We start from the raw sequence: 25,649 nt of genomic DNA, 5'->3' as shown, positions 1-25,649 counted from the left end.
TATTCCAAAGCCTTTTCCAAACATTAAGAGTGAAACAACAGGATTATATCAAAGCCGCCTCGTGAGACCCGTGTGTGATAACGTGCTCTGACATTTGCTCCATTTTCAATTATTGTCCTTTTAAAAAATCTGCCGTGCACTCATTTTCCTGGACGCAAATACTCCTAAAGGTCTCGCTGATGTGTGCATTGTTTGGCCTCGCATTGAATTGTTTGCTGATGGAGATCTATTTCTGTCCAAAGGGAAATGGCTACCGCACACAGCACGCCTCCCCTGGCCCTCGGGGCCCCGCCACCTCCATGGAGGCCCTGTCCCCCTTCTTCAAGAAGAAAGCACACATCCTGGAGGTCCTTCGCAAGATGGAGGAGACGGACCCCCTGAAATTCCACCCGTCCACCGCGAGCATGTCTTTCTGCGACTACAGCCAGGTGCTCATGTCCACAGAGGCTGTTTTGGCCACTGCGGACCCCCTTCCACTCCCCTGCAAAACCCACCACACGCACTGCCACTACTCCTGCTCCGACACGGACTCGAACCAGCGGGTCAACGGCGACGGGGCGGCGAAGTGCGAGGGTGGCAACGCCTGCTGTTTACACTGCAAAAGGAGCCCGGACAGTCCTCCAAAGCCATGCAACCACGTCTGTAGTCCTTCGAAAGCCAACTCGGCCACTCAGAGCCATGTTCTTCCCGCAGCTGCTACGAGCGAATGTCACAGTAAGAACCGAACGGCGGAGTCCGTCCCCCCGTCCAAACAATGCACCAAGAATGAAGTCCACCAGCAGCCGTCAGGCGCCGCCGCCCACTCCTTAGTCACAGAACCGGCCGACGAGAGTCTGGAGTTGATGGAGGTGGAGCAAGAGCAGGACAGCTCCGAGAGTTGTCTGAACGACAGTGTCCCCGAAGAGCTCGCCGGTTTCTGCGCCGCCCCCCACCCGCCCGGTTCCGTGAACGACAACGCGCGGATCTGCCTCGGTGACGCGGAGGCGAGCGACGGCGTCGAGACCGCCGCGTCGACCGAGCTCTCGGCCGCCCCCGAGAGAGACCGCGCGGATCAGGAGGCTTCTTCCGTGAGAGCCAGCGCCTCCGTCAGCCCGAGCACGTCGTGCCTCAGCGACGTGAAAACCGCCGCCATCAACTCGCCGTCCAAGCTGCTCAAGTTCTTGAAGATTCCCTCGATAGGGGAGAAGTCTCAACCTTCCAACGCCCCGGCCGTCCGTCTGAGCCCCCAACTCACCCGCAGCTCCAGGATCCCCTGTCGCACCAACAACTACGAGGTGTACCACTCGCCTGTTCCCACACGCAAAGCCACCACCACGGAGCGGTGCAGGCAGCCCCCGCCGCCGCCCACCAGGTCCGAGTCCTACCCCGCCACGCACTCGGCGCCGACCTCCCCTCCTCAGTGTGAAGATGTCTCCCCCCCACCCGCTCAGGATATAAGCTACAGCAGCCTCTCTGCGCCGAAAGCCAGTGCTGCTTCAAAGATGGGAGCTCCCTCCTCCGCATCCTCCTCCTCCTCACCCAAAGTATCCCAGAGGGTCCCTCATTATGAAAATGTCTGTGTTATGTCTGCCAACTCCAGGGAGGAGGAACCGACACAGCTCCTTGAAAAAAGAACCACACTTCCATCGCAAACCAAGTCGAACGGGGGTGAGAGGAAGCTTGTGAAATCGTTACCAGAAAGTGTCCTCAACCCTCCCCCTCCTCAAAGAAAGCAGTCGTCCTCGTCCACGTCCGAGTCCACGTCGGATGAAGAGGAGGATTCGGACAGCCCGGTGTGGGTTAACCACCACAGCCTGCCTCACGCATCCGGCGTCGGCAAGGTCGCGCAGGTCAGAGCCAACTTCTCGCAAACCAGAGAGAAACAGGAAGCAGACGGGAGGGAGATCACTGTGCAGAGCTCTGCGGTGGCGCAGCAGCCGCCGCCGCCTCCAGTCAGGAGGAGCGACTCCTCTTCCATCCCCAAGAGGCCCGCGGCCGGGGCGACGAGACCCCCGGCCGATTCCAGTCACCACGCTTTCAAAGACAGGCTGGCCGCGCTCGGAAAGCTGAGGAGCTCCGAGGATTTACAAGTCAGTCTCAGGCCGGTCGACACGGTGAACGAGGACACCTTCGGAGAAGAGAGGAGCAAGGAGCCCGTTGAGCTCCAGAAGGAGGAGCAGAGACATTCAAAATACACAGACTCTTTGGATAGTAAACCCAGAGCTAGCAGTGGTGGTTTGAAGTACCCGGGTTCCTCTCAGCTTTATGAACAGGCTGTAAAATCGTCCGGTTCAGTTGTGGTCAAACAAGAACCGTGCGGGACCAAGACCGAAGGCTCCAAGAGTAAAATCGGTCTGCCGTCGCCCAACGCGGACGCTCCGCAGGTATTACGCAACAACATCAAGTGTCCCGGCTCCCTGAATCTGGCCTATAACCTCAAACCAGTGGTCGGTCCTCACAGTAGCAGCAGCCCCAACAGAATCCCCCCGAAGTCGCCGTCCAAACCTTGCCAGGTCACGTCCGTCCACAGGGGGGGGAAGCCGGCGGACGCCCCGCGCTACTCGTCCAAATCCGAGGAGAGGACCAAGATCAGCGGCAAAGGGAAGAAAAACCCCATGTTCGGAGACAGCCTGCCGCCGCCTCCCCCGAGACCTCCGATGTCCGAGGCGGCGGAGAAGCCGCCGCCGCCGCCGGCTCCCAGCCCGCAGTCGGCCATCGAGCAGAAGGTGATGAAGGGCATCGAGGAGAACATGCTGAAGCTCCAGGAGCAAGACAGAGGAGGGCAGGCCCCCGAGGTCAAGCAGAAGGCCTCCAACGGCATCGCGAGCTGGTTCGGCCTGAAGAAGAGCAAGCTGCCGGCGCTCAGCCGCAAGACGGACGCCGCCAAGGGAAAGGACGAGAAGAAGGAGTGGAAGATCAACATCCCCTCGGTGGGCAGGGACTCCGTGAAAGTGGCCGGCAGGACCGGAGTGGAAGGCCTGAACATCTCGTCGCTGATGGAGAAGGCGGAGGGGCTGAGGAGGGCGCTGGAGGAGGAGAGGGCGTACGTGGAGAGGTCGGGGAGGGGTCACTCCTGCGAGGTGGTGATGGACCCGGCTCAGGGGCAGCTGGCTGTCATGTACAGGGGAGCGCGCTCTGACAACTTCATGCAGCAGCTGCTGAACAGGTGAGGACGCAGCGAGGTCAAGTGCATTGTGGGGCTGCTTCATAACACGTGGTTGTTTTAAATCAAAGGAATAGTTTAACATTTTGGGGACAAGGCTCATTTGGCATATCGTATATCCTGTTAAGGAACGAGTGGGTTCAGCTCCTCGAAATCAAAAAAAAATGTTTTTGTTCTCAGCTTTAAAGTGAATAAGTTTATTTGCCAACAATTCCTTTTATTCTTTGCAAAATCATATGAATTGTTTTGCATAAGTTAAACCTAAATAGATAATACTTGAACATTTTAAGTAACCAATAACAAAAAACTGTTTACCAAGATACGGAACTATTGAAGTCATAACAAATAAAATAACTATAGATCTATCTATCGTCACATAATCTATCCAGAGCTGTGGTTCTCAACCTATTTTCAGTGATGTGCAATATTTTCCCAGTCAACTAAAAAAAAAAGATAAAAAAAACAATGCTGTGCCATCAGTGTCTGATTTAACGTAGAATATATCAAATTCAGTGTATGAACTTACACTTATATTGGATTGAATATTTATTAAATAACTATTTTTAAAGGATTTTTGAGTGGATGCTCATTTTGAATATATATATTTTTAAGTATTACGTACCCTGTGGAGTGCCTTCATGGCATTTTGAGAACCGCTGTTTTAAGTTGTTTTAAGCTGTTTTAAGTTGTGTCATTACATCGAGGATCCTGTTCAAATAGTCAGTATTCCAAACCATCCTTTTCAATTTGAGAATGCTCACACGTTTTTTGTTGTAAAGCTCGGACACGTTAACGCAACTTAACTTGTGTTTGATGACTTCAGGGTGGACGGGAAAGACGTGATCAGCGTGCCGCAGCGCCGGCTCTCGTTCGATTGTAAGAACTCCAAGCCGGTGTTTTGTCAGCAGGGCGACATCATCAGTCACACCAGCAGTCGGGACGATATGGAGAAGGTACTTTTGTTGGTTTCACTTTGATTTGTGTCGCTGTCGTCAGACACAAACTGACACATTGTTTAAATTGACAGAAGTATTAAAATAAACTGACGAGGAGGAAAACACGACTCACTTTGAATTAATGCATCGAGCTCTCAGGTTTCAGTCGTGCTTCACTTATTCAGTACAGTACATTTAAGTACTGTAATTAAGTACAAACTCAAGGTACTTCTACTTTATTCCACAACATATCAGACAAATGTAAGAAAAAGACAATATTTGTCTGTTTTTCAGATTGCAATGTTGCGTTCCCGTCTGTCCAATGAAAACTAAACCATGATGTGTTGATTTTAAATGTTTCTGATAAACTGAAGGATGAAATGTTCCTTTTTTATTGGTTGAGAAAATGCTTCTAAGCTAAAGAAACTAATAAAAGTCCCTGTTTCATCAGCTGGAAACTCAATTTTCACCACGGCTCTTTTTCTGAGCTCAAGGACAGTTGACTTTAGAGATGCATGGTCCATAGCAAGTATGTCAAATATGTTCCGACTTTGGTATTTGTACTTTTACTTAAAGATACTACAAGGAACTTTATTTTGTGAAGATTTTGGCGGTCCCGGTGGACGAAGGTTTTTTTTATAACCGGTTCAAAGTTCCTCACGGTAACTTTCAGTAAAGGATCTGAATACCTCTTCCACACCTGGTGAAATGTGTTCAACAGCGTTTCATCTTTCACATCTAAACTTGGGCTCTCGTGCTGTCGGACTAGTTTCCTGCATATTGATGTGAAGCCGACGGATGGAGCGTTCACTCCCTCTGCTGCTTTGTCGCTCTTCCATTGCAGGGATCGGACAGAATTGGCAAGATCACCTCGGATGAAAATCTCGCAGATTCCGTTCACTCTCAACACTTTGCAGGTAAGAGTTTAGACTTTATCTGAGCAAAGCGATATCACATTTTTGTTGCTTGTTTTGTGAGCGTTAAGATCTTGTTGAAGATCAATCAGGCTTGTGTAGAACGAGTCCTGCACCGCACACACATGTTTATTAATATGCACATAGTGTGTCGATATCAAAAGGTAAAGAAACGAGGCCACGCCCTCGAGGAATATCGGATCAGAACTTCAGTCAACGATCAAATAAACGATTGCGTATTCATTAACGTACACGCGTATCTCTTCATTCATGTGTATTTATTATTTGTATTAATTGGTTTCCTATATGTTGTGAATTTGTCCGTCCTCTGCAGGTTCCGGCGCGTCCACGTACACGCTGGACAGCGGCATCGGCACGTTCCCCCTGCCCGACTGCAGCAGCGGCGCGGCGGGGCGGAGCCTGTCCAAGTCGAGGGCCGGGGCCGAGCGCCATTCTTCCGGCTCCCCGGGGAGGGCCGGCCGGCGGGCGCGCACCCTGGACAGAGAGCCCACGTCCCAGGAGGAGTGCTACGTGCCCCACAAACAGCTGATTCCCACCATTCAGTACGGCTCCGTGATGGAGGGAAGGAGCTCCGCCGGCGTCCTCCGTGAAGGTGCTGCGAAACTGTCCCGCTTACTCACAGTACCAGAAGCATTCAGGACATTGTTAGATGCACTTTTTTTAGCCTTCATACAGGCTTTAGTACGCTTGTTACATAGTGAAGTAATTCATTGTCGACTGCAAACTCAAATAAACTTAAAAAGCAGTGATTCTGTACCAAGAGAGTTTGACACCTAACAGGGAAATATTCTGATATATTTGTCAACATCTGATTCATAAGGTTGAGCTACTTTCCATACAATAGCTCCGACTGACTACTACTGATGTAGTGAAAATGAAACCATACTAACGGCATGCAGTCGTGCTGCGAGGTTGTAAAGAACAGAGACGTTACACTAAAAACCCACAAACCAAAGTCAGTACAGATGCATCCTCTGGGGAACATGAACGTCTGTATAAAATATCCTGGCAGTTCACCCAGTAGCTGTTGAGATGTTTCTAGTCTCTACTTAGTAATGACGTGTGAAAACAACCCACAGACAAAGAGGCCCACGGAGCCAACATGTTCTCCCCTCGCTCGAAGACTTGGACCTTCCCCAACCTGAAGGCGCCAGCAGGACCTGCAGAGGTTTACCTGGCGGTGGAGGAGGAAGAGGAGGAGGCCGTGTCCTTCGGATCCCCTTTCAGAGGGGTAGGGATGCTGTATTATTCCCTTTTTAATGACTTTAAATACTATATTATAAACATGTTATATACTAGGATTTTTTTTTTCCATTTGTCAACATTGTATAAATAAGTTTTTTTCCAGTCATCATTTATACTTCGACTTTTTCCTGCCTTTTTCTCAACATGCTATGCAATAAACTTCTGACCGGTTTCAGATTTAATTTACTCTGACTTATGATGAGCTGTTTTCTACATACTATATTCTATATTTTGACTATACAATAAGGTGAAACTCTCCAAATGAAATGCTTTAACGGGGAATAAATCTCCGGAAGCACAAAGAAGAGGATCCCTCTTCCAGACGGACGTGCATGCAGCAGATTGTGTGTCTGTAGTAAATCCAAAAGGCAGAACTATGAAAATCAGGAGACAATATTATAGTCTTTTTTTGCAAGTTGTCTTGTTTTCTCCCCAAATTAATGTTTTTATTTGATCTCTTATTATTTTAAAACTGTGCAGGAGCTTATCTGGGTCACTAACAGACTCAAAGTACTTTGCAGGCTGTAAAGTTGAGATACATTTTTAAATCAGCACTCACATCTTACATAATGTAAAAACACAGAACCACATTCTCCCTTTAGAAATTATTAATTAGCTGAGTATTAAAGATTCACAGTTGTAGGCTTTATGTAACCCACTTCTGTTGTGTATTTTTTTGCACTTGAAGGCGTTGCATAAGACGAAAGACGTGACCTAAAAATGTTGCTCGCCGTATTGTGCGTCCTTTCAGAGCATGAAGGCCGGCGGTCCGTCCTCCAGCCGGGTCGTCGACCCGGGCAGCTTGCCCGTCCCGGCCCAGTCGGGAATGATCCGCAGGGGGAAGACTCGGACTCCCAGCGTCCCCGAGATGAGCAGGGAGGCCGGGCTGGAGCTGCTCAGGGAGCGGCCGGAGGAAGCGCTCTCCCCGAGCCGCCCTCAGGTGCTGGAGACGCCCGAGTCCCTCAGCGATTCTCTCTACGACAGTCTGTCGTCCTGCGGAAGCCAAGGATGATCCCCGCCAAGGATCTGGACTCCACGGACAATGAGACACGGGGCCCCCTCCCCCTCCCGCTCTGAACATGTCTTCACCGCCATCTTTTTTGAGGAAGATAAACTGCTCTGTTGAATATTGTGGCGATGCTTTCTCATCAGCTGTTTCTCTGTTGCAACTGGAAAGAGATCAATAGACTTCTCCTCAGGATTTCCTATGAACATGAAGCCAAAAGCCACCCCCCCAAAAATCATATATAGGTTGTTCACCTTTTTCACAATCAGACTTCTGTGTATAGAGGACTACAAAACGCATGGCTATGCTAATGATTAGCACAAAAGTTGTCACTCCTGGTAGTTGTTCAGCAACTTGTCTCTTTGTTTTGAATCATCTTGGTAGACGGGTCGTTGTCGTGTACATCGAGGAAGAGCTGATCTGTGTCAATACATCCATTCTGGACATCATTTCTTCACATAATGTATTGAAAAAAAACGACGAGCTCCTTAAAAAAAATGAATGTTGACGTCTGTGATTCTTTATTGCTAAACTCATGCATCACGATTTTAAATGTATAAACGATTTTATTGAACATGTTGATATCGTTTTGCAGCCAATGAAGGTTGTCAGAAAATTTCTGTTTTTAAATCATAATACATTTAAAGGTAATATATACCAGCAATAATAACATAGATAAGAGAAATGGCTACACTATTCAATGAATATGTATTTCTATTATTTATTTATTTTAAATGTACATCATTTGCAGTCATCTTATTTTCTTTTTGTAATCTCTGTGAAATTGCAGTCTCTTCGCTTAGTAGATTATGTTCATATCTGGTATTTCGACATCTCCGTTGCTGTTCGTTCCCTAGCCAATAGAGGTCCTATGTACCTACTGCCGTTTTTCAACTTTCTAATTAAAATGTTTTGATTTACTTCTTTGTGTGCAGTAGTTGTGTTAGTCGGTTCAACCAATAGACGTGCCATGAGGACAGAGTATTTCATTGAGTAGTTTTTCTTTTGTTCTCCACTATTAGCAGAAACTGATATTGTATTATTTATTAGACACAATCCTTGTCTGTCAGAAAACCTACATTACCCATAATGCAACTCACCGGCAGACAGTTTTGCTGGCAATTCGGTTATGCTAGTAGTGCTGTAAAAGTACCTTTACCTTGTGAATTGTATGAGTAGTATAGTAGCATGAAATTAATATTCAAGTAAAATACAAGTACCTCAAAACAATACTTAAATAAATGTATTTAGTTTTTGATAAAGACTTGATAGTTAAAATCAGTCTGTATTTTTAATAGAAAGGCATGTAGAGTATTCCATTTGTCAATCATTTTTCAGAGGATCTGCTAATTGATAACTCATTTTTTCATATCATTTTAAATGCATAACTATCACTTTATGATATGAGTAGCATTATATATTATGCATGATAGTACTGTTAATGGTAGCAAAACATATTGGTAGCCAGAATGAAAAAAAGATTACTTCACTTCAATACGTTAAACACATTTATTTGAGCAAATGTATCAAATTATTAGTTTAAACTTTACATCCATAAAATAAATTCTTCACAGTATACACTTTCAAAAAATCGAAAAGGTTAACATCACATCATTTGGCAAACTACTTTCTAGACAACAGATATTTAGAGAAATTTACACTGGGAGAGGTCTGAATAACTTGCCTACTATCCGAGATGAAAGGACAGATGGCGCCGGCTCGTCCGCCTCCTCCAGCTGCCAACACCCAAAATACCAAAAAGTCCGTCTGAACGAGTTAGTGTACATCATCAAGACTCCGACAGGCTTTCGGGGTTCGTCGGTGTTACCAGACTTCACCATTCTTACTCAAAACGTTGGTGTGAAAACAGAATTTGTAGGAAGAAAAACAATGACAGGGAAGTTTCTCAAAAAGGGGTTAATCTGTTGTCAAAATCATGGGACACCATATCTTATGACACTCCACTAAAGAGAATGGAGGAAAACTAAATAAGCAAATCAACGACGGGAATTATATAACTTCAAATAAAACCGATTAGCCTTTCGAAGCCGACACGACCCACTGAAAAAGGAGCCAACCGTGTCATTAATTTATGGCACTAAATAATGAGTATCTTCATTAAGTGCTGCTCAGCTTCTGGGAGTCTTCGTAGGGCAACAGTCCCCTCTACAGGCCAAGCGCGTTCACTGCAGCATTAGTCTAATTCTCCATTCACAGCCAGGATGGGGACTAGCATTAGTTCATCACAAACTTGCAATCAACTCTTGTTGAAAGTTTGAAAAATAAATCAAAAGAAAGTTCAATAATATAAGACCACATAGGAGTTAATTCAATAAATGAAGATAAAAAGTGGGAAGCACCAATTGCGTTGCAAATTGTGCCTCTTCAGACATTGTATTTCATTTCCAAATGTTCTTTACTTCTTTTCCTTCTTCTTGTCCTAAAAAGAGAGAGACAAATATTTAGAGTTGTAAGACACAATAATATCAATCTTTGAAATTAAATGTTATGAAACCCAAAAAATACATTTTCCACTTTTCTGTAGTGGCCATGCAGTTAGATGTGATTAAAAAGTGTGTATTTGATTCATTATATTTGAGCGATAAAGATTTTACAGACAAAATGTAAACAATTCATTATTAAACCTATGTTCAGGGCAAGAAGGCCTTTGACCCGCTGGTCTTCTCCAATCTGTATTTTTGGAATGTGTCAATTAATTTTAAAGATCTTGATCTAAAAAGTAGCTTTTAATTCTATCTGTCAAATGCATGCAGCAAAGAGAAAAGCACAATAGTTCCCTCTGAAATTAAGTAGAAGTATAAAATAGCATATATTGGATATACTCAAATAAAGGGAAAGTACCTCAAAATTGTACTGAAGTACAACAGAGGCGCAGAATACATCAGAGGTAAGCAGGAACTTAGATTTTTGCTTTGTATTGCACAAAGCAGTAATACAATCACATTCTAAGTAATCAGTTTCAATTAGTGAAAGGGTCATACCAATAAATAAAAAACACAGTTGTTGAGAAACCATAACAAGGTTTCAAGATATGTTGCCAGTAAGTTATTTAAATATCATTTGTGTTCTCACACCACACACTAGAGACATGGCTCTCCAGCAACAAGAAACGTTGTAGCATTACGTCCAAATAAACTGTCAACAAGTGCAACAGTGTGGCTCATTCATATTTTTTATAGAGTTGAGCTCTATGGCAAAGAGGAATACAATGTATCAGGCTTTGGATACACAGGTAACACATGTTAAGAGTCTTTCAAAACTTAGCAAACTTTTTTTTTTTAAAGAATAACATTCTGTACCTTGTCGTTCATGGCAAGGATGACCATGAGTTTTCTGAAGATGGTGATGAAATCCAGGAACAAGTCCACACAGTGCCTTAAAAAAATAAAGTACAGGTCTGGTTTCAGAAAAGTGTGTATACATTTTGAGGGGACGGGGTGGGAATGTCTATACGGCATTTAATATCTCTAAAACAAGAGCATCTGCCTATGAAATGTGTCCATTCATTTTCTAAAGGGCGAAGCCCAGGTTGCAGGTCAGAAAAAGTAAAATTGTTGGATTCGTCTTTACTTACTTTTAGGAACTGACGCTAACCTACACTGTACCATGTAATGATGCATTTGCATGGTATTTGGATATGAGAAAATATGCGCCAACAGGTAAGGAATACGACAACACAAGTTCTCACCAGATGTAGTCTTTGTCTCCATTCTCTGCTTTCTCAATGATGAGCTGAGTGTCAAACAGCACGAAGCCGCACATGATGAGCAGCCCGAGGTACATGTGTGCCTGCCAGAAAATATGAAAACACGGATTACACCAAAACGTTGACACAGCGGCTTATTTGTTTTGTGAGGAATCGTGCCGTTTGATTCAGCTACCTTGAACAGCATCACAGATCCAAAGAACATGTTCATCACAGACATCAGGAACAGGAGGGACAGGCCAGACATCAGTGTGCCTGATAGGAGTCATGAGTTAAATGGGTGAAATTCAAGTATTGCTGTAAAGGGTTGAAAAGAGAAGTATACAGTGTTTAGGGGGTCGAAACATTAACTGCCTTTACCTCCGAGGAACAGGTAGCTCCTGCGTTTGGCATAGAGCGCGCTGAGAGTGAAGCAAACGAAAATCGCAGCGGTTCCCATAAAAGCCGTCACAATGATGCTGAGAAACAAACCAAAACAAAATTTAAGTTATTAGTAAATTCACACTTTGAATTATATGTGTACCGACTCAGAGATAAGGCCAATCATCCCACAATGCTCTGCTCACTGTGGTTTAGTTTTGTAATGTTTAACTTTCAGTCAGCTATCTTCCAGCTGCTTATGTGCATGAGTGACTTTCCAAATACCTCGGATTGACAGCAATGACAAAGTCCAGTGTGGGGCCAAGGCCAACACCTGGAGAAGGAGAAAGGACGGAAAACGCTGCTTATAGACTCTTACACGAGTGTAAATTAGCAGACAGTCTAGATTGAATGCTTAGTAACATCAGGTACCTGTGAGGAAGGCAAACCCTGCCAGGATAGCCAGTCTCTTTTTCTCCGTTTCGGAGTTGTGTGGCGTCATGGCGAGCCAAAACATCATCCCCAAGGAGCCGAGTACAGACAGCACACCGCCCTGAGAAAGAGACAACAAGGTTACGATGGAGCCTCCACTGCACCATTTGTGGTTGACGTCACTGAAACTGTAGTCGTTTCCTTCACTACAAGATGTTAAGATAAGAGACGACTCGTCTAAAAAGCCCTTTTCTGTCTTATTACACTATTTGATGGTCATCCTGATTCAAATTAGACGAGTACTTTGAAAACTGTGGTACTAGTACAGGCAACTCTCATAGTTATCCAGTGACCAAACACTGGATAATGCTAGAGTTCCAAATTAAATTAACTAAAAAAGGTAACAAACAAAAGTACCAGTTGAGTTATATTCAGTAAGACAAGCAAAGTATGCTTGCTTATACTTTGCCTGAGGGAATTATTTGCATCGACCCGGACAGGTAGACTCCGTTGTAACTTGTGAGCATTACCTGAAAGAGGCGTGTGACAACATGGACGTAGGAGCCAGCTGCAGCCACAAACATGCACAGTGCCAGGCTGGAGTACACATTCTTCAAGTGCACCTGGGTGGAATGAGATCTGCAAAAAAAATTGTTTACAATAAACATTTCTGGCCAGTGAACACTCAAGTTACTGTGGATAAAGAATGTGACTCAGATAAAATCTACTGCACGCGTACTCACATTTGGGAGAACTTGAAGATGGAGTCAAAGTTGATGTTGCGGTCAAACACGTTCATGGTGAAACCAAGGGTCGAGCACTAAAGAGCTTCTTCAACACACTAAATCTCCTCTGAAGAGAAAACACACGATTACACTTTGAGCTCCACTTTCACAAGCAGAATCAACACTGTTTTACACCTTATAACTGCGATATTCAAAGAGTAAAACAGGTGGAGTCATTTGTTAAAGACCAGTACTGGAGAGCAATAGCTACCAACTCAAATGCAATTTTGAGGTACTTCACTTGAGTAGCTAGAACTACTTTTAATAAGAAATGTCAACCAGGCAAGAACTGTAAACACAATCCGGTAGATTAAACTAACCTACCCAACAGTGTACCATCAATATCAATATTATAACACGCAATAACTTTCACGTTTAAAGTAATATCGCAAAGTGCATCGCTACCTTTACTTAAGCTAAGTATATTTACATAAAACAACCCAACTACTGCTTCCACCCATGTCGCTTATCAAAAGTGCGCAGTTTAATGAAAGTGAAGACTGCTGCCTCAGGAGCCAGAAATATTTGTATATAAACACAAAATAACAATTCTTAAACCTAATACGTTTGTAATCTAAACTTAAGAAGATATGGAAAACGCTATTAAAAGATCAACTGTCTCTCTTTTTTACGGTTTATGACATCAAACTGCACAACAGGTTATAACGTCAACTGACGCACATAACAAGCGTTGCGATAACATATTCTCATTTAGTGTTGACGATGTTGCCGTTAGCTGGAAACAAAATTTCAAAACAAATTGACTAAATCAAAACAGGGCGTTAGAAACAGGATAATCGAGCAACAGCTCCAAACTATGTTTGACGTATAAGGGTATCGTATGGACAGCTAAGGCTGCTAGCTAACAGCTAGCGTTAAATACCGAACAGCTGTGGCTAACATTTCGGTAACGAGCTAGGCTGTCAACACAACTCGACGTCTCGTTTATCCGCAAGCACATAACAGCTGCAATGTGACCAACTAACGGTCAATATTAATCCAGGTATTAGTACATTAAGCTATCACGAGCGCTTACCTTTACCTCACTCTGCTACCAGCTAACAACTGTTTGGCAGCTTTTCTTCTTCCTGCTGTACGTGTCGGGTCAGTGGCCTGGTGACGTCACAGTGGCCACGCCCAGACGATTGGGGTCTTCGTTCCCGTGTGTGTGTGTGTGTTTGTGTGTGAAACACGGTTATTTCCCCACGTCGCTAATGGACGTCGCTAATAGTCGTCTCTATTATAGTTACTGAACGTTAAACTAAAGTCGTCGCTACCCAACACCTTGTTCAGAAACCTTAAAAGGGTACTTCCTGGTGTGTCACTGAGTAATGTCCCCGGTACACCTAAAATGGCCGACTCAAAAATGTAACTGCACCATTTCAAACGGGGGAAACACGAGTTTTATGTTTGATAAGCAGTCTGCAACTTCGACCGCGCGGTTTATAAACGCTGTTAATCAAACACTTGGTTAGCTCTACCGTGAAACAATTAAACAAAATAAATGTATTCGTAAAAGTCCAAATTGGTGTCAATCTTGATGACTCATTACTAGCATGGTGCAACAACATGCAACATGTTCAGGATGGTGGATTATTTGTAAAGTGTGTTCTGTTATTTTGTGTGCAATGCCTCATGACCTTATTTATGCTGCATGTTGTTGTATTTAGATGGGAAAGACGCATGGCTTAGAAAACTATTTAGAAAACACTTGAAACAAAACTTATAATGCTGGTTATGAAAGATACATGTATGTTAGATTAGTATCTGTTAATACACTGTCAGTTGTGGAATAATTAATTAGTAAAGTAGTATATACTCCAGTATATATAACAATAAAAAAGTGATTCTACCTTGTTCAATCTACATTTTCTCAAGGTAACACCAAGATGTGAGTAGAACTTGATGGTCTAAAATGCATTTCAGATCATAATTAATAATGAATTGTTGACTAAGAGGAGATACAGTAAAATGTATTCTATACTCTCAGACAAATGAAGAGATGTGTCCTTTGGTGTTAGGGAAGAAAAACACATACAAAGACTGTACAATATAACCAATTTTTATTATAAAATAAAAACTGGTGGCACCTTATCTTTTAGAGTTTTGGTCTGATTGGGTAGACAAAACAAGTGTTTGATTTATTCTGATACACAAAGACAAATTGTGACTGTCGAAACAAATACTTTTGGTCATCACAACTGGTACAATTTCATTGTCATATTTTACTAGTTAACATGCAGGCAATAATTGCATCAGACATTAAACATCATAGAAAAACCAAATTACCCAGGAAACACACCCCACAAAATATCTGTTGTACTGAATAAAAAAAAGAAAAAAGAAATTGTGTTCTTGCATGATTCTATCTTGGATTACATCTATTTGTTTATATGATTTAACTGCTTGAGTTTTGAATTATCTTTGAACTTTGACAGCAAAATGTGTGAATTTTAGGCACAGATAAAACAGTTAATTACAAGGCCCGCCTCAAAGTAGGCAAATGGATACAAAACAATGTTAAGCATTAAGAAGTACTGGACAATACAGATTTTTGGCCAATAAATATAGAAAAAAACACTCACACATGCTAAAAAATTTGATATTTCAAGTGTTGCACTGCAAGTACCACCGCCGCACGGCATTACACTTGCTCTTGACAGTGTTTTCTCACGCTCAGCATGACACATCAGAGTGTGTAGGCCTACAAATCTCTTTTCAGGCAGAACACCATTCTCTGTCCGGATATCAAAAGGCACAGTTTTTACTTTCAGCACTGTCAATATAAAACAAGTGCAAGTTGTTTGTCATATCGTAATAAAAGAAAAACATAGTAACAAACGAGTTATTATTCAAACTCGAATGAAAACTGGCATTTATGGTCGTCCTATGTGCCAACATATTCCAGTGTGTCTGCTTTCAACGGACCATCAAAGACAAGATTTCACCCTGTTTACTTAACTTGTATCAAATACCAATCGAACCACTAATGTTGTATATTTGCATGGTTTGTAGAAATTATATTTGTAGAACAAATAAGTGAAATACACTTTTGTTTCGTTGCTCTCTTACAGGTAATTAAGGCTACAGTAATGTTTACATCTGTTGAATGCAATTATTGACTGGCTACTTAGGAGGTACTGTCCACGTACTTACAGAACTGGGTTGCATAGAGGAACCATGTTCGGCGTTTAAAAATAGATTTCCTTATAAAACAACCTATAAAAAGAAATCAATAAATGTATAAAATCTGGTGGAAATCTAAAAAAAAGAGCTGATGTTTATTTGTTGTTGTTGTTCCATAAAAGGCACAAGAATGAAAAGAAAAAGTCCAAAAGTCAAGTCAGGGCAGGCAGGCTTCTGCTTTGGCAAAAGAACCACTTTAATATTGTAACTGGAGTGATTGTGATGGGATTGCTTTGGTTGATTCCCACTCTTTCAAATAGTGGTTGTCAATAATCAGCACTGAGGTTCAGAGGAAAGGCCTCAGATTGCAATCTATAGTTTCAGCTGAACCAAACACATTGTGTTTTTCAGGCTTAGGATTTCCTTAACCGTCACGCGAATACAATTTTATAACAGAGGATTTTGTGCAGAGGTAACGTCTGGAAACTCTAGCATCTATTGTCGATAGGAGGTTCGGTCGTAGCTGAAGAAGTTTCGAGCTGGAGCCGTTCGGAGAGATGCGGAGCCGGTCCACGGAGAACTTAATGTCCACGAAGCTGGTCCAGCTGGGTGTAAACATTATCAGCTTGACTAAGTTCCTCAAACACGGGCAGAAGGTTGAGCAGCTCAGCGTCATCCACGTCATCAAACCATGACACCACGGGAACCTGTGAAAAACAAACAGTCACTCGCAAACGGATGGCTTTGAAGTAAAATAATCACATGAACTGCTCCTGGCAGTTGTCAATCAAAGTTTCACAACTGCCGAAAAACCCAAGCGAATGTAACCGAGGGCGTACAATTTGAATCTGTCCTACATGTGTCTTGCATGTGCAGCTTATGGTTCTATTAACCAGGAGTATAACTGCAATATTCAGCAACTATTATGATATCAATAAAGTGGTTTTAGTGATTTGGAAGGACAAATCAAGACATTTGTTGATATTATAGTGGGTGTTTCTCAATATTTTGTACCTATACACTGTTTTGTATATTACAAGGCGTGATGGTGATTAAAACCGGCCAGAAGATCATTGGTATCCATCAACCAAGCATCATCTATATTGGTGTAATCTTGTAATGGATAAGATGATGAAAATAATCATTAGTTGCAGCCCTGATCAGGAGGGAATTAGGAATACACATGGAATATTGGATATTTCTCAAAAACATGGAGGACTAAATCTGCTAACTGGTTATATTTTTGCGTGATTTACCATTTTGTAAGCACTACTCTCACATTGCCAGACCTCCTTCCCATCCTGCTTGACGTCTGGAGAAAACCTTTTTGTTCCCTTAGTATCCCCACCATGTTTGTAAACACTTTGTGCTTGAAGTAGTTCAGGCCTGTGTGAGCTTAATGAGGCAGAGACACAAGAAGGTACGTCAGATCTGACAGAAGTAGATAAAAACTCACAGCATTATTAGGGTGGAAGATGTAGGAGGCAGGAGAGTTATCCAGGATGAGGGTTTTGTGGAGATCTCTGCCCAGGCGGCTCAAATCTTTGACATAGCAGCCCTGGTGGAATACACAAGATTCCCGAAACAACCGGGTCCGGAATACACCGCAGTGATCCAGCAGGTCCGTCACTGGGTCTGCATACTGATGGAGGCCGTGGGAGGTGGGGGAGCAGGTGAGGGAAAGCAGGTTGGACTAATGAAGCACCGTCAACTAATGGTGGAAATGTAGTTCTAACAGCAAATAGCTAAGACATCACACATCCAAACAAATCTATTAACCTGGATTTGGTTGCGGCAGCTATTCGTACATCAAATTCTACATTTGTGTTGTAAAGTCACAAGTTCTACGTAAATACTAAGTAGTCAAACTTTTGGTTTGCTAAAGTGAGTTAATACATACCAATAAAAAATAAGGAAGTCACCGTAGCGTCACAAGCTGTAATATATCCGCCAGTTTAAGGGGGAAGTTTGACGTAAAATGTACATATACAGTGTCAATATGTGTCAGTTAGTAATATTTGTACATTTATAGAATGAGTGGAAATATATAATTATAGTCTGGGGTTGTATGTGTTACATTTGGTAATCTGGTGTGTTATATCTTTGATGAAAAGTAATTGAAAGTCTTCCCAGTTTACATCATTATGGAAATCTCATCAAGTGCCAGGTCAGATATGTCGACCATATAATATTACCTCTTTATCTTTAATCTAAATTTATCTTCATATAAATATGTTAGCAAGCGATAGTTAGTCGTGTCAGTTAGTTCAGTTATCTATGCAGCATTAAATACAAAATATTTAGTAACAACTATTTGGTGTGTGTGGGGAAGTCTATTTTAATGTATTTAAGTTTAAATCTTCACTTAAGTTATAATTGAATCAGCCAGAACTTAAATAGCGCTGATGCAAGCGGCTCCAATAAACACAGAAACAAACTATAGCTGCTATCACAGTAAATGGTGAACTACAAGGCAAGAAAAAGCAGGAAAAAAACCTCTGATAAATCTGACATGGCATCAAAAATCTTCACAAGAAATATCTATTTTAGGATCTGCTTCAGTATCTGATGCACTGTACCTTTGCGAGACTGGCTGTAAACAGCACACATTCAAACAACTCTCCCATTCTCTGCAGGAACTCATCCACGTACGGCCTCTTCAGTACATACACCTGCAATACAAGCAGACCGTCAGTAAACGGTCCAACCAACAGGACTATTTCAACATCATTTACGTGTCTTCTGTCTTCCGTTCGTCCGTCGGCTGCCAATGGCCCGTTCCTGAAACAAGTAATCGAGAATAGGCCGTGCCAGTGTTAACCAGCCTATCCTGGATTACTTGAACCAGGCAGAGGCCCACGGGGGGACGCTGACCTCCAGATGGAGTCCCAGGTATCACATTTCAGAGTTAATTACATTTCCACATGTCCACAAGTGAGAAGCTCTGTGCCCAAATTCAACAAATGTTCCAACACAGGGTGCTAGTTAAGCACATCTTCACAGAGGCGGTAATATGTACCACATCACGTTTTATTACATTTTATGAACTGGGGTTGAAACGACTCGTGCACCCACTTCCACTTTCTCTTCCCTGTTTAACATCTGGCCAGCAGAGGGCTCCGCACGCCCGTCGGAAACAAAAACCTGGCTGATTAGTTCCAAAACCCATCCCTATTCAGCTCAGCAACTGCTGCGAACACATCAACATACATACACAAACGCAGACCCCTCCCCTCCACAGCAAACTCACTCATGCACAGCATTTTACCTGGTGTGTGGTCCCCTCTATCTCCACAGGAACGATGAAGTCTGCATTACTAATAGGCTGGAGGGGGGAGAACACAGAGGGAGCGGGTTGGCATGCTCATTCACATGGCATTATATAACAACTGAACACTAAGAAGCAGACCGCTCATCATAAATCACAGTGAACAGCCGACACAAACAGAATGTGATTCACTTGATGTTCCTCGAGCACATATGAAGAAGCATGAAGAAATAGTCAGAGCAGAACGTGACCAATGTAACACTGTTATGAACATTTACCTGATGTGTTGTGTGTCTGGTGAATCAAATGGAGCTTTCACTCAAACTATACAAAAATACTAAAGCGAAGCATTGACAATCAACTTAATTGGTGGCCAAGTGGAGGATTTCTTTGAGTTGGTACCTTGAATGAGCTGTGCACCAGGGTCTCATCCAGGTCTATGACCACGCATATCTTCCCTTGGTCCTGGGCCTCCATTTCAGGCAGGAGGCTAGGTTCAGGTTGCTAAGAAGACACAAAAACACATTTTTTTTGGTGATGGTATTGTCCAACACGCACCTATATAATTTGTCTTGTGCTTTGTTTACACCTAAGGAGCATTATTGGTCCTGGTAGTACACTGATTCATATGAAAATCAGACCGTGGTCGTTTATTTCACCTCTGGGAAATTAGACTGCACGTATGTGTGGATGAAGGCTTGAGCCTCTGTATTCACGGTAACAGCTTTTGTGTTGCATATCTTCAGGATAAGCATATTTATGTCTTTCATTATATATGGAGAATACATTAGCTTGATATAATCTCATTTGTAGACATCAAGCGCTCCCCCTTTGTTAATATAGTTTCATTCTAGGCTCTTGATGAATACAGTGAATCTGAAACTAAATATCAATACATTACATAATGTTAACATAGTATCCATTAGGAATGGAAATTCTGATTCAGAACAAACAGCAACAACAATATTATTTCCCCAACTAATCAACGCAACCCCATCAGCGCCAGCGTTGAACTCGGTTTCATTTTAGATCCAGATAATAGCCAGGTCCTACAGATGTTGCTTCCTGTTTGCTCCTGATGCTGGAGGACACTCCTCAATGTGAGCAAACATGGCATCTCATTAAAATGCCCCTTACATGGTACTGAAGCTCTAATCAGGCTGACAGCATTCACCAGCGTGGCCGGCCGAGTGCAGCAGGCGCACAAGGCTTTATTATTTTTTTTTCTCCACCTCAGCAATTACGAAGCACACAATACACCATTCTCTACGCGCCGTCTGCCTAAAAGGATTGATAGTCGCTCTGGCGATCTTATCTTTTCTTGGAGGATCAAGTGTGAACATCAAAGTGATTCCTATATCCGCGCGCAGTTGCGGTTCGCTTTCAAGACGTTCAGAGCAGGTGCAGTAGTGGTTTTAGTGCGCACTGCAGTTGTAAAAAAACTGCTTAAAGACAATAATAAGCACATTTTTACAACAGCCTGTTCACTTTATTCCAACAGATGGCCAAACTATTCAAACACCCTCTCTTAAATAGCAAGCAGCGTGTATGTGTGTGTGTGTGTGTGTGTGACACAAGGAAGTGAAATCTTACATAAACAAGAATCAAAGCGAGACTGAACCGAGGTCTTCAAATTGTTTTTTTTTCGGTGAAGAGAAACATTGCTGGAATAAGAATAGTGTTACCTTGACAACCGTCCCATTTTCTTGCGACTCCAGCAAGGCCTGATGGGGAGGTGGTGGCGTTGGCGGTGGTTTGGGGCCATCCTGAGCTTTGAGGCAACAGAAGAGCGCTTTGAAGATGTTACAACTCCGAGGCTGTTTCAGGGTAGACCGGCTCACCTGGCCTGTTAAAGCGCAGAGAAAGAAGAGAGACTTTCATGAGGAAACTGCGAGTTGTCAACATGGAAATGTTCCGGGGCCTTGAAACACACATCAAGTACACTAATCTTCTTGTTTTTCCACACACAAAAACACATATTGTAACATGGAAATGGATGAAAAAATTGTATATAAAGCAATCACTTGAATTCGGTGTAATTTGTTATGAGCTACTTGTAACATGTAGAAAGAGCCTCCCCTTTCCTAAAAGGCACCATCCATTCATCTCCAGGGATGCCACAGCCCCGCACTTGAAAATCTGTTTTTAATGCGCCTGCCTCTGCTGCTGCTGCTGCTGCTGCTGCTGCTGGAAATGGCTGGTACATGTTATATAATCACAGAGGGCGGGAAAACCCACACTTTTCAGCACTACCTTCAACAGAAAAACACAGACAGAAAACATTCCAACCATTTTAAACGCCAAGACCTTCCAGGGCTGCCTGAAGCTAGCCAGAGCCGACAGTCAGTCCGTCACAGCTCAACGCTCTGTGCAGGTCTTTGATCAGTCACCATAACCAGGAGCGTCCCAGACCCACACACAACTTGTAGTGAAAGAAAAGGGAGAAAAACATTTCTGCGAGTTTCCTCTCGTGCGTTTCATGTGAGGACTTGCCAACATAATTTATATTCATCAATGGTATGGTGTCATTGTGGTAAACACTACTATAAAGAGGAACTGTGAATAAAGTGGAGAGAGAAAGATAAGTACTCCTTTTTTGTATGTTCTCCATGCTGACCCTCATGTGCTCCGAAGACATAATGTAGACACACAAATGACCGTGTTACACAACACCATCTTTAAGAGACAAAGGCCATTGATTTGGTGATGTCCTTCATTAGTCCTGCACACTATTTTCTGGAGAGAAACAACAACAACAAAACAAATCAAGATACCCTTTCAATATATTCCAAATGATTCATGTGAATCCTGATTCCTGGCAGACAATCAGTGTAAGCCAGCCGATTGATTTCCCACAGGAAGGCGGTATTGGCCATGTATGACATAACAGATGCATTATATCTCGCCTGCATGAAAAAAAGGATGGCATAACAGCAGATTAATCCCGAAAGAGATCCTACTTGTGACATTGTATCACTTTAACACAAATCAATCGAACTGGGGAGGGGGGAGGAGGGGGGCAGTATTTATGTATAACGTAATCACGCGATATGCAACGATGTTAACAAGCAAGCAGTGAGGCAGAATCAATGAGCAGAGCTTCTTTCAAGGCCGAGGAAAAGCGTGCAAACAACGAAATCTTTGAAACGGCGCTACAATGGGCGTGAGCAAGAGGGGTGTGTTTGTGCATTCCGCTGTCAACACCGCGGCACCTGGTTTTTCTACAAAGCCCCTCAGTTATTCAACGGCCACTCCGGGACGTCCTTTGCATCTTCTCTAACATGTATTGTGATTTAATACAGAAACTACTATACTGTTGCTCCGTCAAAGTAAAACACACGCAAACTTGGGGGGGGGGGGGGGGGGGGGGACAGTGCAGCAGTCTTTAACGCTTCTACGCACTGGTGTGTGACCCCTCCCCCCTAAAATATGAACGGAACACCGCATCATAGTTTATAAATGGCCCAAGCAGCTTGGTTTACACTGTACTGTAGTGCTGCCTGTGGTGACAGACGAGCTCCCCCGAGCTGTACCTGGTGGTGGTGGTGGTAGTAGTAGGATATGGGATGGTGCCAAACAAGCTGGAACCTGATCGACATAAATACACAGCAGCTTGTTTTTAGGAGAGCTGACAACGATCACCAGCAGCGGCACCACTACCACCGAGACGAACTCAGCCATAATCACAACACCACATGTTTAGAAGCAACAGAGATTTATTTAACACACACACGCAAAAAGAGAGAAAAACAGGATCAGCAATAAGCTGTGCATGGCATAAGCAGTGCGTAATGGAGACTATAAACTTATACTTGACCATATAGTCAATAGTAACGGGACAATGTAGCATGGTAAATATACATTATAATCTCGCTTGTGATAGATGGTATTCAGCTCTACATTTTTATTCTAACAGTTGTTGTTCTTTATGGTCTGCAGGTGAAGAAAATGGCAAAATAGTCATAATAAATTAGCACATTGTGGTTATTACAGACTATATGTCTCTGTATATCACAGTAAATAGATCTAAATAGTACAGATTTGTTTGGTAAATGTAAAAAAAACAAAGGGGGCAATGCGCCTCTTTGACCGCGCTCTACAGCGTCCGCAGCGCTCAAACTGTCAAATGGGCGCACTACAGGCTTTCTCAGCACACCGACCATTACCCTGAAAATATTAACAAATAATAACGGGCACCACACCAAGTGAAACAGATATAATAATACTTCAAAAGCCCACAGAAAACAGAGCCGCCTCACCTGTTTTCGGTGACACTTGAACGTCTTCTTTCTGCACTTGGGTGATAACAGAACTTTCCATCTGACAATCACGGAGCCCTCAAAATCCTCAAATCCTGTCCCCGAGCACTGATGGGCATCCCTCATTGAGTTTTATTGAAAAGTCGACTCAATTATTCGCCGAGGTAACTTGTCATCCGCCTCAGAAACAATCCCCGATGAGAGAAGGATTTATCTGGTTCCTGGGTTTCTTTATTCCCCCGCTTCTTCTTCTTCTGCTCTTTCTCCTTCTTCTTCTTCTTCTTCTCTCGGAGGTCCGCCGCCCGGGGAGGGGGCAAGGCACTTGGATATGTTTTTTGGAAGCTATATGAGACTCTGTCAGCTCCGTCGTCTCGGGTTTACCACTACTATTACGGGTAGTACCGCCGAGCAGCCCCCCTCTACCCGTCGCTGCGAAGCCTTCACTCTTGCACCAACAACATGGAGAATCCAGGCGAGAGAAGGAAAACAACCGAGGAAATGGGGCAAGGGAGGGCGGTTTCAAGCCCCCCCTTACTACAAATAAACAACATCGGCCAAAAGGCTTTAAACAGCGACGAAAAACTCCGAGAGTCGACCTCTACGGTCGGGTTCGAGCCAATAAAAGCGATTCCCGTGTGCACTTTATTGTAAAATATGAGTTTTGTTGTTATCCGGGGCTTTGTTTTTCTACGGCTGGGACTCAGCGGGCGCCTTGAAACCGTGCTGCTCTCTGATTGGACGCATGAGAGGTGGGGGCGTGGTCAAGGCATTCCTCCCCGTTCTGCATGAGCTGCACCGTCGAACACATTCCAGCGCTGATTTTACAAATGAGATCACTTTATTTGTAAATTATAGTTAAACAAATAATGTTCATTTCTGCCACTGCATTAACATACGATTCGTTCGTTTCTCACATAAGGAGTGTAATGTGTAAGCATTCTCTTAAGTGGTTATTTCTTTAAGTTTCATTTGAATTATTTAGTTGTTTATATTTCATAATTTAAATAGGCCATATGTTTGAAAACAGCCTTTTTTGACTGTTCAACTGTAATCATTGTACTGGGGGTGTTGGAAATAGTATTAATCATGAGTCAAAATAATGCAAATATCTCCCAAAAATTACTGTGTTAATCATTTACTTTAATATATAACCTTAACAGGTAGGCTTTCATAGACTGGAAGTTGGTAATTGTAGGCATTATATTTCACGCGACAAAGGGGTAACCTTTTACTTTACAAACATAAAAGTTGTGGTTTTAATGTGCAAAATATATGTAAAAATATATCACAACCTCCAATTAGCAAGGAAACCCCAATTTGTTTTTAGGCTAATTTAATAACCTATTAAAGGATATATTCAGTCAACCGTTAACATACAGTTTGATGCATGTGACAACAAATGTTTAAAGTTTCAATTAATCTGAAGACCCCCTCCATCTGCACTAAATATGTCCCCACCAGAAGAGTTTTATTGGTAAATGTACTCCATGCAACACCGCATGCCAACTGTATCTGTCCTCAGTCGTACTTCATGCATGAGGGTAACAGAGAGCAGAGTGAAACCAATGACCCAGGCTCTTTTTTTATTTTCGCTCTCCTTGTGCTTCCCTTTACTGACATAATAAGAAATGAAACTCTAACTTGTTTTTGCCTGAAAATTGCCAGGGGACTTTTCGTTGGGAACCTCTGCATTGAGGCATCCGCCAAACATTTGTGCAACAACAGGCTCTAATGCAGTTACTTTACCATGGGACTGATGATCACACACATTGTGGTTGTATCATGTAAACAAGACGAGTATAGTATTTAATTAAATATGTTAAAACTTGGTAATTGCTTTGTTCTCGATCCGGGAGAAAAAAAATACATAAACTATTGTTTCTCTTGTTTTTAATTAAAATAAGTTGTAGTAAGCTGCAGACAAATCCTGTGTTTATAATCAATTTGCACTGTACTGAGTATAATGAGAACTAAAACACATTTGTTTTACATTGTTTGCAGATATAGACGTGGTTTTGACACAGTAGGCAATATGCTCAATGGCTCCCCAGATATCTACAGCGTGGAGGTTCTGCAGTTCCTTTTTAATGTCTGAAACCTCTTGAGTAAATCCCACTGATCCCCTCACTATCTGCATGTTGAGCACCTGTGATGATGAGTTTAGCAACACCAGATCCTTCCTATATTCAAGCACATAAAACACTCGACTGATGTAAAGAATACAAACTGCATACATCCTTAAAAACAGTTTAGCTGAAGAAATCCGAGAAAAACAGTCAAATAAATGTGTTAATAAAGGAATAACGACACAGTTGAACTGAACACTATCTATTCCAAACACATGTGGGCCCCTTCCACCACAAGCTCAGCCGGTGCCCACAGTGGCCACAATGCAAGACATAAACAAGAATGGCTCTGCTGTTTGCATT

The 25,649-nt window shown here is 42.9% G+C and overlaps 3 protein-coding genes across 8 annotated transcripts in view; 1 reads left to right on the top strand and 2 right to left on the bottom strand.

Annotated features, from left to right (window-relative positions):
• nckap5l (NCK-associated protein 5-like) overlaps positions 1–8,177 on the top strand; it is a 34,574-nt gene extending 26,397 nt beyond the window's left edge. For both annotated transcript variants that reach the window (XM_068597079.1, XM_068597080.1), the window contains exons 8-13: positions 243–3,145; positions 3,966–4,095; positions 4,922–4,994; positions 5,326–5,604; positions 6,092–6,243; positions 7,009–8,177. In XM_068597079.1, coding sequence (XP_068453180.1) covers positions 243–3,145; positions 3,966–4,095; positions 4,922–4,994; positions 5,326–5,604; positions 6,092–6,243; positions 7,009–7,269 — 3,798 coding nt within the window. In that variant the 3' untranslated portion in view covers positions 7,270–8,177. The remainder of the gene's footprint in view (positions 1–242; positions 3,146–3,965; positions 4,096–4,921; positions 4,995–5,325; positions 5,605–6,091; positions 6,244–7,008) is intronic.
• Positions 8,178–9,626: 1,449 nt separating this feature from the next.
• Positions 9,627–13,763, bottom strand: tegt (testis enhanced gene transcript (BAX inhibitor 1)). Of its 5 annotated transcripts, none has more exons than XM_068598105.1 (10): positions 13,610–13,763; positions 12,526–12,634; positions 12,313–12,421; positions 11,783–11,903; positions 11,636–11,684; positions 11,351–11,448; positions 11,166–11,245; positions 10,973–11,073; positions 10,584–10,659; positions 9,627–9,703 (listed from the first exon to the last, which is right to left on the bottom strand). In XM_068598105.1, exons 2-10 carry the CDS (start codon positions 12,579–12,581, stop codon positions 9,680–9,682), a joined length of 714 nt encoding a protein of 237 aa, XP_068454206.1. In that variant the 5' UTR covers positions 12,582–12,634; positions 13,610–13,763; the 3' UTR covers positions 9,627–9,679. The 5 variants fall into 5 exon arrangements, with proteins under 5 accessions (XP_068454206.1, XP_068454204.1, XP_068454205.1 ...); XM_068598103.1 differs by having other exon boundaries at positions 13,604–13,755; XM_068598104.1 differs by lacking the exon at positions 13,610–13,763 and adding an exon at positions 12,892–13,208.
• Positions 13,764–16,126: 2,363 nt separating this feature from the next.
• On the bottom strand, positions 16,127–23,463 carry ctdsp2 (CTD (carboxy-terminal domain, RNA polymerase II, polypeptide A) small phosphatase 2). The gene is made up of 7 exons (XM_068597527.1): positions 23,221–23,463; positions 20,647–20,807; positions 19,364–19,465; positions 18,962–19,018; positions 18,273–18,365; positions 17,150–17,335; positions 16,127–16,400 (listed from the first exon to the last, which is right to left on the bottom strand). The coding sequence occupies exons 1-7, from the start codon at positions 23,279–23,281 to the stop codon at positions 16,275–16,277; spliced, it is 786 nt and encodes a 261-aa protein (XP_068453628.1). The 5' UTR covers positions 23,282–23,463; the 3' UTR covers positions 16,127–16,274.
• Positions 23,464–25,649: the final 2,186 nt, after the last annotated feature.

Source organism: Clinocottus analis, unplaced genomic scaffold, assembly GCF_023055335.1.
Source record: "Clinocottus analis isolate CAN_PGR_092001 unplaced genomic scaffold, fCliAna1.0.p SCAF_4, whole genome shotgun sequence".
Lineage (NCBI taxonomy): Eukaryota > Metazoa > Chordata > Actinopteri > Perciformes > Cottidae > Clinocottus > Clinocottus analis.
Note: the sequence above shows the minus strand (reverse complement) of the source record. Positions and strands in the feature narration are given on the sequence as shown.